Below are 18,266 nucleotides of genomic sequence, written 5' to 3'. Positions count from 1 at the left end.
AAGCATTTCACGTTGTCATACGCAACAAGCGCGCAACGTAAACATGCTTTGTGTCTCGCCTTATACTCGGCTTGGTGAAAGGGAGACGGAACATAATATGTCTGCACTCTTTCACGAGCGCACACGGACGACGGCGGTTTCGCTTGTGTGCGTTCCCCTACCATTTCGGTGCTGGCCGGCTGCTTGATCTTTCTCGACGCTTGGAATCGTGCACATAGCACGGAATAGAACCATGTCCACAGCACATAGCACGGAATAAAACCATGTCCACGCGTGGACATAGCCATACGTATCGACAAGTCGCTCGTGGACATCGCTACGTAGTTGCCAATGTGCACCACCCATGGACATGCGCTAGCTTACGGGCCGGAATAATGGTACCCAAAAACTCTTATGGGCCTGGCCGCTCTCAGGCTTCTCTCTGGTCCTACCTAGGCTGCCGTAAAAGTTGAAGGTAGAAAATACATACTACCGTTTATGTATTTCCTATCTTCCAACTTTTACGGCAGTGACTTAAGTTAGCGGTTAGGACAATTATAAAGCAACCCTAAGCCGGATCCACAATTTCCAATCGCGTTGATCAATTTGTCAAATTAACCAAATGCGATTGGAGAGAATTGTGCGCACAGCTTACGATGCCAGCGCCAAGCGGAATCTTGAGAAACGTCTAGAAACACGCTCTCACATGTGACCGCTTTCTTTACTTTTACATGTATATAGCTACAGTAAGAGATGAGAGTCAGTTTGTCATTTGATTGAGTCTGATTGAATCTGAAACGCAATGGCTACATCAAAAACCACGAACACATACAACAGACAAAATTGGGAGGATGCGGTAAGTAAAATAAAATTTTCCAAACGTAAGTTTTATTCATACGAGCGAGATAACCTTTGTGCGCATTCGTACTGACGTGGTTCTGCGTTTTTCCCATTCTAGGAGTTCCCGATATTATGCCAAACGTGTTTAGGAGACAATCCATATATTCGTATGGTAAGTAATTTAGAATTTTCTTCTACAAATAATTTTCACGAGTTTTTTCACACATGGAGACGTGTATTCTGTTTCGTTTGCAGACAAAAGAGAGATACGGGAAAGAATGTAAGATATGCATGCGGCCATTCACGGTATTCAGATGGTGTCCAGGAGCGAGAATGAGGTTTAAGAAGACTGAGGTGTGTCAGACATGCAGTCGATTGAAAAATGTCTGTCAAACCTGTTTGCTCGACTTGGAATACGGCTTGCCCATTCAAGTTCGAGACGCCGCCTTGAAGATCAAGGATGATCTACCACGCTCCGACGTGAACAAGGAGTATTATGTACAAAATATAGATAACGAAATTGGAAAAATGGATCCGACAACACCAGCAGGCGCCGTTGGCAAATCCGCCGCAGCTAGCGATCTACTGATGAAGCTTGCAAGAACAAGTCCTTATTATAAGAGGAACAGACCTCATATTTGTTCGTTTTGGGTAAAGGGCGAGTGCAAGAGAGGAGAGGAATGTCCATATCGTCACGAAAAACCAACGGATCCAGACGATCCACTGGCTGATCAGAACATAAAGGATCGTTACTACGGCGTGAATGACCCGGTAGCGGATAAGCTGATGCGAAGAGCGGCAGCCATGCCAAAACTTGATCCACCTGAGGACAAGTCGATCACAACTTTGTACGTTGGCAATTTGGGAGATGTACTAACGGAGAAACAATTGCGCGATCACTTTTATCAGTACGGCGAGATTCGTTCGGTAACGATGGTTCCACGTCAGCAATGTGCCTTTATCCAATATACTCAGAGAAGCGCCGCCGAGGCAGCGGCGGAAAGAACATTTAATAAATTGATATTGGGAGGTAGACGACTCACCATAAAATGGGGTCGCTCTCAGGGAAGACAAACCGTGTCCGCGTTAGAAGCTACGAGGGAGATACTCGAACCTGTTCCAGGATTACCCGGAGCATTACCACCGCCACCGGAGAGCATGGGAAACAATTTCTTCAATCTGCAAACCACTTCCGGCATGATGCCACCGATGATGATTCCACCACCGCCGGTCACGCCTCAATTTATGTTCCCGCAAATGACCGCTGCAGCTGCACCGATTTTCCCTCCCGGAACAACACCTATACATTATCCGAGCCAAGATCCATCTAGAATGGGCGCGTCGCAAGGTATCGGCAAGCCTTGGCCAGAGGAATAGATGTAAAACAAAAAGTATTTATATATATATATATATATATATACATATTATATATACATGTATGTATATAACATGTATATAATGAGTTTTTATTTAATTGTAAGATTTCAGACAAAAGATATATGTAATCTTTGTAATTGCAATAAAGACGAATACGTTTCGTATTTTTCCTTCGACTTTTATTTTCTACAATCTACGTCTCGTTAATATTTCGTCTCTGGTCTCAGCATATGTGGTGTATTTTATAAATATGACGTAACAACACCTTTGTCTCTCCTTACGTTCTTCCTTATGGCTCTTTGTTGTGCATTTGTAGGTATGACAACGGTATCGATTCGCGCGATGTAAGCTCGTCGGTACGTGCTTGTGAGCTTTTTTAGTTTCCCTCTCACATTCAAAATGTGGCAGGACAACGAAGTCAGATTTGATGTTTCTCACTCGTAATTATAACATCTTTATTATACTCATACTTATCTCTATAATTAATTTCTTCTCGTATCAATAACTACTTTTCTTACTTAAATCCATACTTTTTGTGTACTAGATCAGTGAAACATGTGTAACTGTATTCAATACCAAATGCACAAATAGAGTAAAACAATTAACGTATAATATACCCGGGAAAAAATGGATTAGACCTAAAATCTAACGAGATAAAAAAAATGGAAAAATAGATCTAATTAGATTCAAATTAAATCTAAATAGAATATAAGTAGATTATGTATATATATATATAAACTTTACACTTTTATTTATTATTAGATCTGCTCAGATCTATTATATTAGATCACCTCAGATCTGTTCAGATTTGCTTAGATCTGGTTAGATCTAATTGGATCTAATGTAGTAGATCTGAATAAATCTAAAGTATAGATCTAATAATAAATAAAAGTGTAAATTTACATCTACTTATATTTATCTACCTTATATTTATTTAGATTTGATTTGGATCTAATTAAGATCTATTTTTCCATTTTTTTTTTATCTCGTTAGATTTAAATCAGATCTAATCCATTTCTTCCCGGGATTTGAAAGATAAAACAATGTTTAGTCTTTTTTTTTACACGCAGTAACATGCAGCTGCGACTCGGTGAGCTTACTATCGATAAACTCGATATGATCGAAGATACGAAAGGCAATTCCGGTGATCTGGGAAGATTGATTGTCACAAATTTGAGAATTATATGGCATTCCTTAGCTTTGCCGCGAATTAACTTAAGTACGACATTTATAAAACGTTTGTATATATGTGTACTACTATGTGTTCGCGCGTTTTATATAATTATTTAACGTTTCTTTCAAATAAAAAAAAAAAATTAAGTTGTATGTGTGATTTTACAGGTATAGGCTACAATACGTTTATTACAGCAAACTCGAAAATGCTTCACACGGTAAGAAGTTCGTTCCAGTACGTCTCTGTATATACAGCGCGCTGAAGCAATCATCTATTTGTTTACCCAACTTAGATTTTTGCAGATTCAAGGTGGACATGTGCAAGCTCTTCACATACTGACTTCGTTTCGAAACAGTCGTTATGAGTTTGTATTTACTAATCACGACGCTAAAAGTACAAGACAGTACACTTCGGTTATAGGCGTTTACAGGTGACGACATACAATTTTACAAATAGAGTTAGAAGACCAATGCGAGGAGTTAATACAAGTTGGTCGTGTATGAACAATAGTCTTTATTAAATATAATAATATTGAATACAATTTTTTACATCTCTCTCACTTCTTCTAATTACTTACTTTTTACAAAAAGCGCGTACTGGTTGCAGGGCTTACGTTTCGTCGAGGAGCTACAGAGAGATCAAACTGCGAAGCGGAATCATACGCGAGAATCGACTGATCTTACTGCCCCAAGAAAAAGTCCATTCCTCCGTACAAGATGTTTGGAATTTGTCTGTTGAACAGGTTTTTGTCTTAGCAAAGTTCTATTTGAATTTCAATATCTCGTGTAAGATCGTCAATAAATAAATTAGTATTGTTTTAGGGAAATATCGGAACTTTTGTTATAACAAATATACGTTTGGTATGGTACGCGGACATGAATCATCAGTTTAACGTGTCAATACCTTATCTTACAATTGAAAATGTAAGTTATCTATTTTGTCACCTTTTATTTTATTTCTGTGAATTTGTTATTTTCTTTATCGTTACAATTCTTTTCTCGTAACGATGTATTTTGTTATTTATTTGTTTAGAGAGAAAAGAACGCGCGATATATAAAAATTCAATTGTTTTTCAAGACAAGTAAAATTAGATATATGTAACAGATATGTTACAAATATGATAATTTACAAATATGATAATTTAACAGAATTTATGTTTTGCGCAAAAAAATTGTTTGCAGATTACCATTAGAACGTCGAAATTTGGACCAACTTTAGTAGTTGTAAGCAAAGAGACCAGCGGAGGATACGTCTTGGGTTTTCGTGTAAATCCTTTACAGCAGCTTCACGTTACTCACAAAGAGATCTCGATTCTTCGTTCAGAATTTGAAAAATTTCCCAGTTTCGGCGTCGAATACACATTCGAGCATGAGGTATTTGATATATCCATTTGTCGATGTACACTTTATTGCATTTGTAACAAGTTATATCGAGGTACAAGGGTACGTTAATTGAAAATAAATATCATTTTTTGTTTATTTCGTCATTCAAAAATCAAACACTATGATCGTGACAACCAAATTGTCAACGATACGTTGCCGTGTGTTGAGAAAAGAAATTGTTTTTTTCTTCAAAATTACACAAATGTGTTTCGCTAATATATACACAATTTTTTTAGATACCAATTTACACTGTTACAGGCACCGTCGCAAAAAGAAATTAACGTGGAACATTTCACCGAGATACAAGAGAATCAAGCTGAGATATCGAACGTTTTCGGATATTATTTTTCGGAGGGAGAGACGTGTCAGAGAAAACCGAGTTTTTCGATTCACTTGGGACTCGCGGCGGAAGAGCCGAGAGAAGGCAGTACGTTGCAAAGTTTATGGGAACTAGTGCCGTCGAATGTTAATTAATTGTCTCTCTTTCAACAATACGTTCACAATGCGCCTAACAAATCAAATCAATTGTCTCAATTGATTGCCTTCTCGTGCTCGAGATGTTCGCGCGTCATCGCGGGAAGCGTAACGAGGATAAGGGTGATGACGTACTTAAAATCAACAAACACATCACGTTTCGGAGATTTTTCAGTATTAAGTGTTTATTATACATACAAGCATTTTTTTTTTTTTACAATATCAAGTATTTGTTTGTTTGTTTGTTTTTGTTTTAGACATGACTGTGATATTTAGCGTTCTTTTTGTTATTGTAATATTTAGAAATATTCTCTCGTATTCTATTTAATTATTATCATTATTATTATGTATTCGTATATATAGAATAACTTTTATGTATATATATATATATATATATATATTTATATATATATTTATATAGTCTCAAAACCAAATCTAATAAAAATAGTATAAGTGTACATGTGACGCAGTGATAACATATATATGTGGTGTTCAGACGGTTAATAAATATATATTCTGTCGAAAAAAAAAAAAAAAAGGAATAAAACTAATATAAATAAGTTTGTTACAATAAAAATTGTAAAACGAATGAGAAGCGACTGCGGTTTGTTACAGCGTTGAAAAAATTTTTTTTTACAAGACAAGCGATCAGAGAAGAGATTGCTTCTCGTCTGAGAAAAAACGAACGATAAAAACATTTAATAAATCTGTCACTGCATGGTTTACTGCGTAACGCAGTTTTCTTGACGATCGGGACACACACAGCGGTGCCAACGGTGACTTTGCAATGCGACATGTATATCTGTACAATTTCGTGCGCTCTTCATTCAACAACGCTCGATAAAAAAAATAATAATAATAATTATCATCATCATGAAAAAATTGAATTGAATTTACTCTCTAAAATTGCCCGAAAAAAACGAGGCACAACGCTACGAAAATACGATCAAGAGAAAAATTTTGAATTTCTAAAAACTTGTTGATTAAAAGAAATGCTCAACTTGCACCACATGCAGCTTGATGAAGTTTTTTTTTTTTTTAACGCTGGTTACGATAAAATGCGAATAAAATAAAGAGCGGAAGGAAAAGAGGAGAGAAGAAGGGAAATCCTCGTACGAGAATAACAAACAGCACGTAAAGTCTGTACACTAAATCCTATCACTCTTCTAGTCCTCTCTCTCTCTCTCTTTCACTCTCAATCGTACTTTTCTAAATAAAACCTAGATGACAAAAATGTATAATTTATAACGAAAATAAGAGAGAAACACTATTCTCGTAATAAATCATCCCTCGCCAAAAAACTCTATGTGATATCGCGCGAATTTCGATAGGACAAAGCGTGAAATATAAATCTCCTATAACTTGTCTTTGCAAATAATGACGATTGACTCGTGTCTCATCGATGTTGTTCGAATGTTGCAGCGACATTCGATATTCGCGCTACGTCCCACAAACTGCGGGACGTGTTTCTCGTTTGTTGAACTTTTAATTTATCTCATCATGCGATTATTCGTAATATCTTTCACATAACGATGCTTGCTACAATTAACATTACTAGATCGTCATTCCGTTAACTTAAACAGCGGCTATCTCACAAAGCAATCAGCATCATCCTCATTCTCATCCTCCTCCTCATCATCATCATCATCATCATTATAATCATCATCAATCATCATCATCATTATCATCATCATCATCATCATCATCATCATCATTATAATCGTCATCTTTATCGTAATTGTCATTATAATCGTCACCACCATCACAGCTCGAGAATTTATGCTCGATTCACGAAGAAACGTAACAATACGTCAAATCTAGCGGATACCTAGAGTATATACCAATGTTAAGTAGATTCTCTAAAAGAAATATGATTAAGAAAAAAAAACAGTAAGATTGCTTGACTAGTGAGCGCACGCCCCGAAAATCCGGTATGGAAGAAAAATTTTCTCCTTGTCTGTCTAATGCTCTTTCTCTCTCTCTCTCTCTCTCTCTCTCTCTCTCTCCCGCTCCCTCCCCGTCCGTAAAATATCTCTCGGACGCGATCGTTCGCACTTCCACATTCGCTATTCTGAAGTTGCTGAAATATAGAACTTCGCTAAGCTATCTCTTAAAATTGGGACATTTTCTCTAATCCGTTTGCTTCGGCAGATACGTTTTCTCAATAGTTGATCTAAAACATTCCTTTCGCTCTTGTTTCCTTCTTTTACTCATCTTGTGCTATTATTGTTTATTCAGCGTGCACATTCCGTTCCGCGCGATTTTCCATTACCCCCATCTCTACCGATTTTAATGCCTCAAAATTTTACTCGTAATCTATATACGTGTGCGTGTGCGTGTGTGATTGTGTGTGTATACGTGTATGTAATGTGTGTATGCGAGAGAGAAATCAATGTTACATTTTATTATCAGAAAATATGTTTGTGTATATATCTGAAAATTGTGTTACAAACAGGCCTATCAACCCCTTCCTTTCGGAGGTCCTTTAAAAAGTTGTATTCATCTAATAGCGTACGCTACGACATTCACAGACTGAGTGTCCACACACTTGCTGTATATAATTAGTTAATTAACATTTATATATTATTTTACATTTTCTTTTAATCCGCCTACGATGCCCATAGTATCTGCACGAAATGTGGAATACAGGGATGTGGTATGTAATGTCCTGCGTTGCGCGCCGCCCTTTCCGTCCAGACGAAATTTCCTCTATATGTGATAAATCGCGCGACCGCGATTATTTACATGATCATAAACGACGTCTCGTTTGTTTGTTTGTTTTTTTTTTCTGAATATCGCTTGTCACGATCTCTCATGTGTTCATCAATTACCCAACTTCTCTCCGTTTGTCCGGGACTGTGTAAGAGACTTTCTCTTTATGACAAAAGATCTGTAGACAGAAAGAGAAACAGATTTACGAATTGATACATCAACTCGGTTACAACCGTACGTACACAAAATTATACAGAGAAGATATAACTCATTAATATCTGTGACCAAGTGTTTTTTTCCTGAAGACACGTGTGCAAATAATATACGTTCTTCAGTAAGTCTGAGATATATATTCTGTATATCATTCAATCGAAACGTGATTTATACCTATATATTTATTACCTGGTACTTGATTGTTATCCTGCGGCTTGTTGATGAAATTGTCCTGGAACGGATTGACATTGGCGTTAGCGGGGGCGGGTACAAAGCCCATCGGGGTAAACGGCATCGCCGACGGATTCAGATTGGAGTTGAGGGTATCCTCATTCGCCAGATTGGGCGTAAGTTCGAGTATCGGTCCGGTACTGTAGCCGCTACTGTTATTACTCAGAGTGTCGAAGTCCGACAGGTCTAACAGGTTGTTGGTCACGTTGTTTTGCTTGCTACAAAATCAGCCAAAAAAAAAAAAAAAACAAAACCGTATACACTAAGTTTAACACAGCCAGACAAACTATAGAATCTACGAACTTAAGCGACTATGATCACGACCACTAACACGGAATCGTTGTCTCTCTAAGTTAGCTAAGCCGATTGACATACAATCGAGTCACAAAACAAAAACGGAGATTCGACTTTCTTGGTAGAATATATATAGTCGCGATTCTCTCTAGATATATAGATATGTATGCATACATACACATATACACACGCACGCGCACACACACGCACACACACACACACGCATACGCAAACATCGTTAACTGAACGATATAAAGCTAGGTAAAGATAAATAAATAACGTATAAGTAAATATATATATATATATATAAAGCGCTCGTTATGCGTCACTTGACTTTGTTTTGCATAATCTACCATATGACTGCTTTTCAAATTGCGGACTGTAAATGCCTCGAGAAAGAGAGAGAGAGAGAGAAAAAGAAAGAGAGAAAAAGAGAAGCAACTATCCTTCTGATGTAAAAACTATTGAAACAACTATCATAAGCAATCAAGTCTGACAAAAATTATCTTTATGCGTAGCAGTACTAACCGAGATAGTCCACAACCTTTTTTTTTTTTTTTTTTTGCGGTCCTTTGCGGTAGTTTAGCAATATGAACTCTTGTCTGTGTGTGTTTGGTCGAGAAAATTATTTAAAAAAAAAACATACGTAACTAAAGTGCACAATGGATGTCTCACAACAGTAGTATTTTTGTTCAAAAGAAGTACTACGAGAACAATTCGGTTCAATTCGATGTATATATGTATACTGTCAACAATGTAATAATATAATATATAACTCGCTATAATAACATATTACAGCAAACCACCAATAATACAAATACTTGTAATGTAAGAGTGTTAATTATACAATATTAAATATAATGTTATAAGTTCCATTTATTTGCTCTGATACTAAGTAAAGGTAAGAGAAAAAAGTTCATGCCACGTCTGTTATCAATTTTTTCTCCCTACTTCCAATACGGATATTTTTGTGTGTGTGGATTTTGTGGATATAACGTGTGTTTGTGTGTGTGTGCGCGTGTGTGTTTGTCTCTGTACGGGTGTAAAGAGAGATATTAGTTCACAAGAAAAATTATATTTGGGAAACATGTAGAGATAAATGGTACATAGCAAAAGTAGACAGCAAGTTGACACGTATCGCTCGAATAATATACAATATACAAGCATGGTAAGTACTTACGCAGATAATCGTGTTGTGCAAGGAAAAGGAACAAGCCACATCATATCAACGTTAATCGACAACATGCATTTTGGTGGATTTGGTAGAGAGTTTTAATTTCGAAATCGCACTTACGGTCATACACACACGTCCGGTCAGTAAATAGAAGAACACTTTTTTTGTTTTTTTTTTTGTTTTTTTTTGTTTGTTCTTTTTAACACCTACTTGGAGGATCAAAGATCAAAGAAAACGCTCAGCAAAGATGATGACGTGTACATATACATAATGTTAAGAAATATTACGAAAACGGGTTGGTTTTTGCTCAATTATAATACGTGTGTTTTTAGATATCGCGCGTTTTTTTTATTAAAAATCGAACCTACACATCGTTGCTGAGATGGCAAGTGTGTGTGAAATCATAAAACAAATCGTTTTTGATGAGTCATTAGATTTTTATGCTGCTTGTCTCTCTTTACATTATGTACATTGAGGTTTTTTTTATTTGTCGTGTGATTTAACGCTAAACGTGTGGTTCTTGTTAGTTCCTTAAACGACTTCATGCTTCATGTACGGCAGTACATGATGTTCTTTAAACGTATTAATATAATGTTTAAAGAAGATCGAAATATGTATATATACGTACGCGTTTATAATCTTTGTTACTTTTTGTTTTTTTTTTTCGTTTTTTGGTTTTTGTTTTTTTGTTTTTTTTTTTTACAATCCTAGCTAAAAATAAATAATACAATATATTTCTTATTAGTATATATATATATATAGTTAAATGTCCATTATAAAATATTTGTAATTATATTATATAGTAATACACAATAATATACATTCCTCGCACACCTGAAATTCCGTTATTACTGCGATAGCAACGCGTTTTGAAATTATATTGTTGGTTATTATATGTAATACGGGTGCACCCCCACCAGTATTGCAAACGCAATGGTTATTACGCTTCAACGGTGAAATGCAATAATTATTACGTTTTGTCAATGGTTGCTCTGACTACTTTTGCAATGTACAATGTACATGTGTATGTGTGTGTGTGTGTGTGTATATATATATATATATGTTTTGTGTGTAATATTTGCACTCATCGATAATCATTCGCTAAAATGAATATCGAACAGATCCTTCTCAAGAGAGTTGTCAAGTATATAAGCGCAGAGAGAGAGAAAGTACACTTTTTATTGTTTTAAATGTCTAATTGTGTGTGTGTGTGTGTATAATAATGTGTGTACACATGTATGTATCTATATTTATATATACTGTAAAATTTAATTAATTTAATAATTGTAACTGATTCATCTTTTATATATATATATAAGACACATTTCGAGTAACATAATTCATTATTATATATGTACAGAAGCCTTCGACACTATATATAAGGCCTTTGGAATACATGTGTGATATATATTTCAAATTTTAACTACAAACAATTCAAACAAATTACGTTTCGAAATTGTAGAGTTTGCTTTTTTTACGTGATTACAAATCTAATAAAAATTCAAGCTCTATTATTGAGAGCTATTGATCAACTTTGTGTTCGGGAGTGCGATGAGATTGTTTGTTGCGATTTGGAGAAAACTCTTTCGTATTTTTATTTTTATTTACAAATAAAATCATACAACACGCTTAATTTTTTATTCCGTTTACCGTGTGGCGCATTCGTGGCGGAGCTAACTTATATAACAGATTATCTAAGAAGAATTGCTCATATATATATATAGATCTATTCTCAAAAAAGAGAAGAGAGAGTAACATTTGATTTCTCGATTTTTTTTTCATGTAACGCGCAACAATTTTTTTTTCCTGCAATTATGTTGTATATATACGTATATATATATATATATATATATATAATACTTTACATGCAATATTTAAAATGTTGATTTTCTTATTAGGTTTGTCTCTTACACGTGTAGCGTGCATTTACGCGCTTTTGTCTTTTGTTTTTTTTTGTTTTTTTTTTTTTTGGTTTTTTTTTGTTTTTATTTTTCTGCGATCGACTAGCTATGAAACCGACGCCATGTGTCAATTATATACTATTAATCAGTCCAGTTTAGACGAATAGTATATTGGCTAGTATTGTGCAATTACTTATGCCCTGTAAAAATGTAATAACAGCATGTAATCGGTGTTATATGTTATTTCGTGTACCTGTCTCGCGATTAAAACCCCCGTTTAAATGTAAAATTAAACGTAAGTTGTATTGCGCGAGTATTATTTATCTTCTCGTATCGTGCTTATAAGATACTTTCGCAGTTATAAAAGATTAACTTTACCGATATAATATTTGTTTCTTCTGACAGATTTGACTATATAGATGTAGATTTTTTTTTCTTATAGAGACAATTAAGTAAAACACATGTCTCAGATAATAATAATCGGACTTCTAGCAGCCATATGTCGCATTTGAATTAGAAATTTGCTATTTTGGACGCGCTTCTCTCTAAATATATATACGTTATCGGAAATTACAATTGTCTCAATGACGCGCAATTACTAAAAAAAAAAAAAAAAATTATACGTTGCGCGAATATACTAGATACTCTATGTCGAACTAGCGAGAAGACACGTTATCGGCGCGATTCTCGACGACCGACGACGTAACTTGCTTACAAATTCGTTTTTTTTTTTTTTTTTTTATTTAGAATTGGTATACTTACACAGTGGCATTGTCCAGCGTAATCGATTGATTGTTGATACCGTTCCCGTGATTCGTATGATGACCGTTCAATTCCCCTTCACCGTTACCCTGATTATTATCCATTACGTTGTTTTTGCTTTCGTTAATCCCATTTCTATGTGTTGTTGTCGTTGTTGTTGTTGTGCCATTGTGCACTATATCCGGCGCGAGCACGCTGTTTTCCGTGTGATGAGCCCGTTGCTCGCTGCTGATGAACTGCTGAGTCGCCTCGGAAATTAAACTGGCTGTCATGACATCGTCGCCTTTTCCGTCCGGCACTGGTTTATTCTCATCGCTGGGACTGTCCTCCTTCAGCTTGTCGCCGTCACCAGCTTCTCCCTGTGCACATTTATAACGTATCAAATTAATTCCTTCATTTAGAATTTAAAACAAATTGCTGAACAATTGAAGCGATTTACATAAAAGAACAATCAAAATAAACATGTGCTTGACACGTATATATTGCGATATATTACCTTGGCAGGCGCGTTACTTTGATTTTTTCCTCTTGTTCTAAGCATAATCGCCTCCACTCGTTTGCGCCTAGCGTTGCGTTCTTCCTCCTCTTTCTTAAGCCTTTCGGCCATTTCGATTCGTTGTCTGTAATTGAAACAAATATGTGAATCGCACAATGTTTTTTTTTTTTTTGAACGTCTGATACACATTTCCAACAGAATATATAAGTGAGAGGAAGATATTTTAGACCGACCTTTCCGCTTCTTCTCTAGCTTTCCGTTCTGCTTCCTCCTTCTCTTGTTTCTGACGAGTTTCCTCTTCTCTTTTTCTTCTGTCCTCTTCCTCGCGACGTTTAGTTTCCTCGATCGCCAGTCGCAATCGTTGCTCCTCCGCCTCCCGAGCTTCATTCGCTAAGCGTATGGTTTCCTCTTCCAGACGACGCTGCTCTTCCTCTTCTGCGCGCAATCTTTCAGCTTCTAACCGAGCTTCTTCTTCCTATTAAAATCATTACGTCAGCTCATAAAATCTCTGTTAAAAAGTTAAATCGATCCATTGATTGATTCGATCAGTTTGTGAGATTGTGTACCTGTCTCAAACGTTCCAATTCTGCCTCTCGTTCCGCTTGTTCTCGAGCTAATCTTCTACGCTCAGCCAAAGCAGCTTTTGCTTCCTCTTCAGTGGTGATCCTAATTTTCGCGATCATCGAAGCTAAAAATTCACACGAATAAGATATGTTGAATATATTATACACACACACGCACACACAAACGTCTGGTGACAAAAAAACCATCGCGATCCGTTCGCGATGAAGTCTCGATTAATCATACCTGACATGTCGACTTGCTCGTCCGTTTCGCTTTCGGATTTAGCTTCAGTCGTTTCCGTCGGTTTCTTTTCCTGCTTGTTCTCTTCCTTTTTGACTTTCGGCGGTTCCTCCGTTGACAAGGTTTCCTGCATTAAATTAGTCTCGTCCTTGATTTGTTTGCTTGCAGACACAGACTCTGTCGCTACCTTCGTGTCGTTGGTTATGGATTCAGTAATATTCGTTTCCTGCTGCTGTAGTTTTGAAATGAAAGAGAGGTCGGATTTACAATTTATTGTACACTCTATTGCGCGCAAAAGAGAAATTTGTGTCCGAGAGAAAACGCGAGTGAAAATTTTACCTGCGTCTTCTCGCTGCCCTGGTCCTTCTTCTCCTCGTTCTTGTCCTCCGATTTCACATCCTGCGCGTCCTTACCCTCGTTCTGTTTTATTATTTCCGCGTTTGTCTCACGGATGAGAGGTGCGTGCTCAGCTCCGGGACTCTGTAAGGGTGTCGCCTTCGGGGTTATTCGCGGTGACGACTTGGCGTTCTTGATTAACTTCTCCGTTGGCTTCCTCACCTCCGTAGCTTTGGGTGTAGAAGGTTTCTTTGGAGTGCTATGGACCTTTGGCAGTGGTGGTTTTGAATCCTTCGTTAATTTCACATCACCTACCAGATCTGCGACAACAACAAAAAAAAAAAAAAAAACGTTCGGATATATTAATTATTTTTATGCAGTCTCTTCGATTGCGTGTGTACAATATTTACGTGTGCAATTTTAATAGTCGTCATAAAAATTACACCCAAGAAAAAGAGGAAGAGTACCTGTATCAGAAACAAAAAAAAGAAAAGAAATTCATTCAAAAAAATAAAAAAAAAAATAAAATATAAATTCATACAAATTATATCCGAACAAAAGAGGATACCTGTGGAGAGAAAAAAAAAATAAATAAATAAAATCGAAACGTCTTCACAGAGTCTTTTTTGACTTTTGTCTTCTCACATGTATAACAAGTGTATTTCGAACCCTTTCAAGATATGTGATCACATGAATCTCATCATCATCATTTAATCCTTCTCGAGTGTTCTAATACCTTCGACAACTTTTTGGTGAAATGAAACATTTATGCGGATCAGTAATCTTTTTTTCCTTCAGATTATCGATCTCGATTCTCGCTGAGAAGATTGTGGTAATGGGTCGGTGTAAAGAGAAGAAGAAGAGAATGCTCACTGTGTTTCTCTGTGATAGAGACACCGGTACCGGCAATAGAAGCAGGCCGCGGTCGGCGCGTCGTGCGGTTACGCAGATTGACGTTACTGCTGGCCACGCTGCTGGCGCTCTGCTGGCTCATGGAGCTGTGCGGTCGGGACGGGCTGTTGGGTGTCACTTCGCCGCTGCGGATACCTACGCGCACCCACCCAAGGTAAGTTACATATTTCTTTATCTAAGGGAAACGCTGAACTTCGAAACGGATCTCTCCGCAGATCGCGGAAAACAAAAACGCGCGGATTAATTAATATAAATTCCCGTATTTTCTCGGGGAATAAATGTTCTCGTTTATCGCGTTTCCTATGCGCATTATTGTTGGGATCGCGCGTGTCGTCGCGTTTGGATCGTTCAAAAAGGTTCGGAAACGCAAAGTTTTGTGCAGCAGACGAAGTGTCGCAAGAAATCGTAACACAAAGCACAACCGCCACCGCTGTTAAAAAGTGCGCTGTGAGAGTAAAAAGAACAAATAATTCAAAAAAACAAACTATATGTAATATAATTCAAAAGAAAAAAAACGAAAAATGAAAGATGTAAGCCAAAATAAGAATAAGAGAAATCAGACTTCGACTGCGCAAAAAAGAGAGAGTGAGAGATATAATAATAAGAACACAGGCTTGCTGAAAGTAGCTAGAAAAAATTGCACACACTCAATATACATATGTAATACATATATATGAATAACATTTCAAGATGTGATTTTGCGAGAATATCAAGTTGCAAAATTGGCGCTCTAATTGTAAATATAAATAAATAAGGTGTAAAGAAAAACGTGCAGCTTACCAAATTGTTAGAGCTCATACCTTTACCCCCTGGTATCGAAAAGCCGCTCTGAGAACCGTCTTCCTTATATTAGGAGTATCTTGTTAATCAATTCGGAGATCTCAAAGAGCCAGTTACATCGGTAATCTGACAATGCTCAATCGCTCTCGCTTCTCGCATTGTCAGATCTATTTGCGGAAGAGGGATTACAGATTTATAACCCGTTCCCTTTAATCAAACGCGTTGCACTGTTTTACAGCAACTGGCTCTCTCAACGTTAAATATTAAAACGTTTATCTCTCTCAAAAGTATAAATATAGAAATCTTTCGGATGAGATGTTAGTCACCATAGAAAAGTGATGATGTAAAACAATTACATCGAGATATATTAGTGTAGAATAACTGATGTGTTTCTTACGACCTTCAACCGTCGTCAAAGTTTTGCTTTTTGTCCTAATTGATTCACCAAGACTCCTTTTCACACTCGTTCATGTGTGCACCCAACTCAGATCGTCAGTTCTCTTTTTCGTTTCAGAACACAAATACGTTCTTTTTCATTCAACAAGTTTATTATTTATATAGAGATCGTTCCTCTCGTTCCGGGAACGTGTACTAATATATAGCTTACGATCTAACTTATCATTATAAGCGAGACGAGTCTGATTACGTATAGACTGTACAGCGAGAAGAGAAAATTAGTACAAAGCGAAACGAGTGCGATATTGATTGAAAAGTTTCCATATGTACTGCGGAAAAAGAATATATATTCTTTCGAGATTACGTTACAAGGAGAAACGCGCGATTCGCAGTAATGTATGACTGTATCATTTTAATTGACTGTATGTACTTGCGATGAAAAAAAAAAAAAAAAACTCAAAAAATACGAAATAAAAAAAGATGTATCTATTGTTTTGGTGTGAAAATGAAACTGGTTATTGAAGATAACAATGTAGAGATGATAAAAATGATCGAGATATACACTCGCTATGTACAAAAGCTTTCGTTTTCGGTGACAGATTCGTCGAGTTGAGTGCACTGTCATGACGCACTTACCTTGCTGTAGGGCCTGTTCGCGGGCCTTGCGGCGCAGTCGCTCGGCGCGGGTGGGTCTGGGCATAGGCGCCGCGCCCGGTAGCGTGCCCATGCTACGCGAGTTATCGGAACGTTTGAGGGTCTTGGACCCTCCGGCCAAGTGCGACATGCTGCGGCTCATGCTAGAAGCGCTCTGCAGCGGCGGCTGGTTCTGCTGCCGCTGCTCCGCCAGCGTGCCGAGCTGCTCGGTCGCGCGTTTCCTAGGCTGCGCCAGCTGGTCCAGCCTGGACATGGAGTAAGTCCTACCTGGCGAGCGTGTGAAGGCCTTGGAGCTAGAGCTGCGCGCCGACGACGGCGGGCCGTCGCGCGGGGACGGTATCGTCGGCATCAGGTCGGTGCGTCTTCTGTTGACGCGCAGATAAACCGAGCTCGGGGTGCCGGGTGTGCCGCTGTCGCTCTCTTCACCTGCAAACATTCTCGCCTTAGAGTTGTCCGCGCGAGTTAGAGCGACGTTTTTAATCCGCGCGTTTTTTTCATTCTTTATGAAAGACACACTCGAGAATATACATAAAACACGCAACGACTCTTGACAGATAATTCTTTCTTGTTCCTTTGTTAATTTTTCACGCTTCACGTGTAGCCTTGCTTTTCATGCTGTGGAAATGACGCGAAGATACACTGAGAGAAATTTCACAATTTTGAAAAACGTTGCACAGACGTGAGACGTACTCGTTTTTTTTTTTTTTTTTGTTTTTTTTATCTTTTTCGAAACTTTAATTGAGCAATTGCACTGTATCGTAAAGTTAGTGTGTTTCGTTTAATAAAAATTAATAAGTTAAAAAGTCTCGTTAATTAATTAATTATCAAGTTAATAAGTTGTGTACATAATTATAATAGATGAACGTACAAAATTGTCTCTTTGAGATTTATTTGTTGTAAGAAGAGATTATTCGTCTCTCAATGTACGTGATGTGTCTCTCTCTGAGATTATGGTGCGTGTGTGATTATCTCGAGATAACGAGCTAGTGACGTTAAACATTTTACACTCTGGAAGATATATATCACGAGGTTTAAATATATATATATATATATATATAGCACACAAGCATATAAGGAAAAGCGTGAACCATCTCTAAACCTGCGACAAAAAATCCATTCGTGCAAGCGAAATCAAACTACCATTATTCTCGAAAAACTACAATAACATCTGGTTAAACAGAAAATTCTGATTCCAAGAACTTCAAATTGTGCGCCGGAGACTAGCGGACGAGCTTGTTTCATGCGCGAAGCCCATAACTTTACGTAACTTTATATAATATACATGTACACAGTTTGTCCGGAAAGTTCCCGGACTGATTTTTTCTAGCGCGGGTAAGCGGCGCTATCGAGCGGTCAACGCTGGAACTACTTAGTA

At 37.3% G+C, this 18,266-nt stretch overlaps 3 protein-coding genes across 7 annotated transcripts in view; 2 read left to right on the top strand and 1 right to left on the bottom strand.

Moving 5' to 3' along the window:
- Positions 1–700: 700 nt before the first annotated feature.
- LOC109853426 (pre-mRNA-splicing factor RBM22) lies at positions 701–2,253 on the top strand. Its single transcript, XM_020425560.1, has 3 exons — positions 701–835; positions 938–991; positions 1,075–2,253. The coding sequence occupies exons 1-3, from the start codon at positions 782–784 to the stop codon at positions 2,194–2,196; spliced, it is 1,230 nt and encodes a 409-aa protein (XP_020281149.1). The 5' UTR covers positions 701–781; the 3' UTR covers positions 2,197–2,253.
- Positions 2,254–2,556: 303 nt separating this feature from the next.
- On the top strand, positions 2,557–5,570 carry LOC109853427 (Bardet-Biedl syndrome 5 protein homolog). Of its 2 annotated transcripts, XM_020425561.1 has the most exons (8): positions 2,572–2,636; positions 3,267–3,415; positions 3,538–3,587; positions 3,673–3,800; positions 3,977–4,112; positions 4,192–4,293; positions 4,552–4,743; positions 5,011–5,570. In XM_020425561.1, exons 1-8 carry the CDS (start codon positions 2,596–2,598, stop codon positions 5,224–5,226), a joined length of 1,014 nt encoding a protein of 337 aa, XP_020281150.1. In that variant the 5' UTR covers positions 2,572–2,595; the 3' UTR covers positions 5,227–5,570. The 2 variants fall into 2 exon arrangements, with proteins under 2 accessions (XP_020281152.1, XP_020281150.1); XM_020425563.1 differs by lacking the exon at positions 3,267–3,415 and having other exon boundaries at positions 2,557–2,636.
- Positions 5,571–7,182: 1,612 nt separating this feature from the next.
- LOC109853481 (trichohyalin-like) overlaps positions 7,183–18,266 on the bottom strand; it is a 22,809-nt gene continuing 11,725 nt past the window's right edge. For 2 of the 4 annotated variants that reach the window (XM_020425644.1, XM_020425646.1), the window contains 10 exons: positions 17,159–17,317; positions 15,023–15,196; positions 14,153–14,469; positions 13,817–14,045; positions 13,576–13,697; positions 13,243–13,484; positions 13,010–13,133; positions 12,514–12,872; positions 8,341–8,600; positions 7,183–8,116 (listed from right to left, as the gene is read on the bottom strand). In XM_020425644.1, the coding sequence (XP_020281233.1) occupies positions 8,103–8,116; positions 8,341–8,600; positions 12,514–12,872; positions 13,010–13,133; positions 13,243–13,484; positions 13,576–13,697; positions 13,817–14,045; positions 14,153–14,469; positions 15,023–15,196; positions 17,159–17,317 (2,000 nt within the window). In that variant the 3' untranslated portion in view covers positions 7,183–8,102. Of the gene's footprint in view, positions 8,117–8,340; positions 8,601–11,803; positions 11,952–12,513; positions 12,873–13,009; positions 13,134–13,242; positions 13,485–13,575; positions 13,698–13,816; positions 14,046–14,152; positions 14,470–15,022; positions 15,197–17,158; positions 17,318–18,266 lie in introns of those variants that run through there. The other 2 variants (XM_020425645.1, XM_020425647.1) reach the window with 2 other exon arrangements.

This window comes from Pseudomyrmex gracilis, unplaced genomic scaffold (genome assembly GCF_002006095.1).
Source record: "Pseudomyrmex gracilis isolate BER0280 unplaced genomic scaffold, ASM200609v1 scaffold_48, whole genome shotgun sequence".
Taxonomy (NCBI): Eukaryota; Metazoa; Arthropoda; class Insecta; order Hymenoptera; family Formicidae; genus Pseudomyrmex; species Pseudomyrmex gracilis.
This window is presented reverse-complemented; position numbering and strand designations above follow the sequence as displayed.

Coding starts and splice junctions, on each gene's coding strand:
- LOC109853426 (XM_020425560.1), top strand. CDS start 782: ATGGCTACATCAAAAACCACGAACACATACAACAGACAAAATTGGGAG. Junction 836..937: donor GACAAAATTGGGAGGATGCG/GTAAGTAAAATA, acceptor TTCCCATTCTAG/GAGTTCCCGATATTATGCCA. Junction 992..1,074: donor ACAATCCATATATTCGTATG/GTAAGTAATTTA, acceptor TTTCGTTTGCAG/ACAAAAGAGAGATACGGGAA.
- LOC109853427 (XM_020425561.1), top strand. CDS start 2,596: ATGTGGCAGGACAACGAAGTCAGATTTGATGTTTCTCACTC. Junction 3,416..3,537: donor TTTGCCGCGAATTAACTTAA/GTACGACATTTA, acceptor GTGATTTTACAG/GTATAGGCTACAATACGTTT. Junction 4,744..5,010: donor AATACACATTCGAGCATGAG/GTATTTGATATA, acceptor ACACTGTTACAG/GCACCGTCGCAAAAAGAAAT.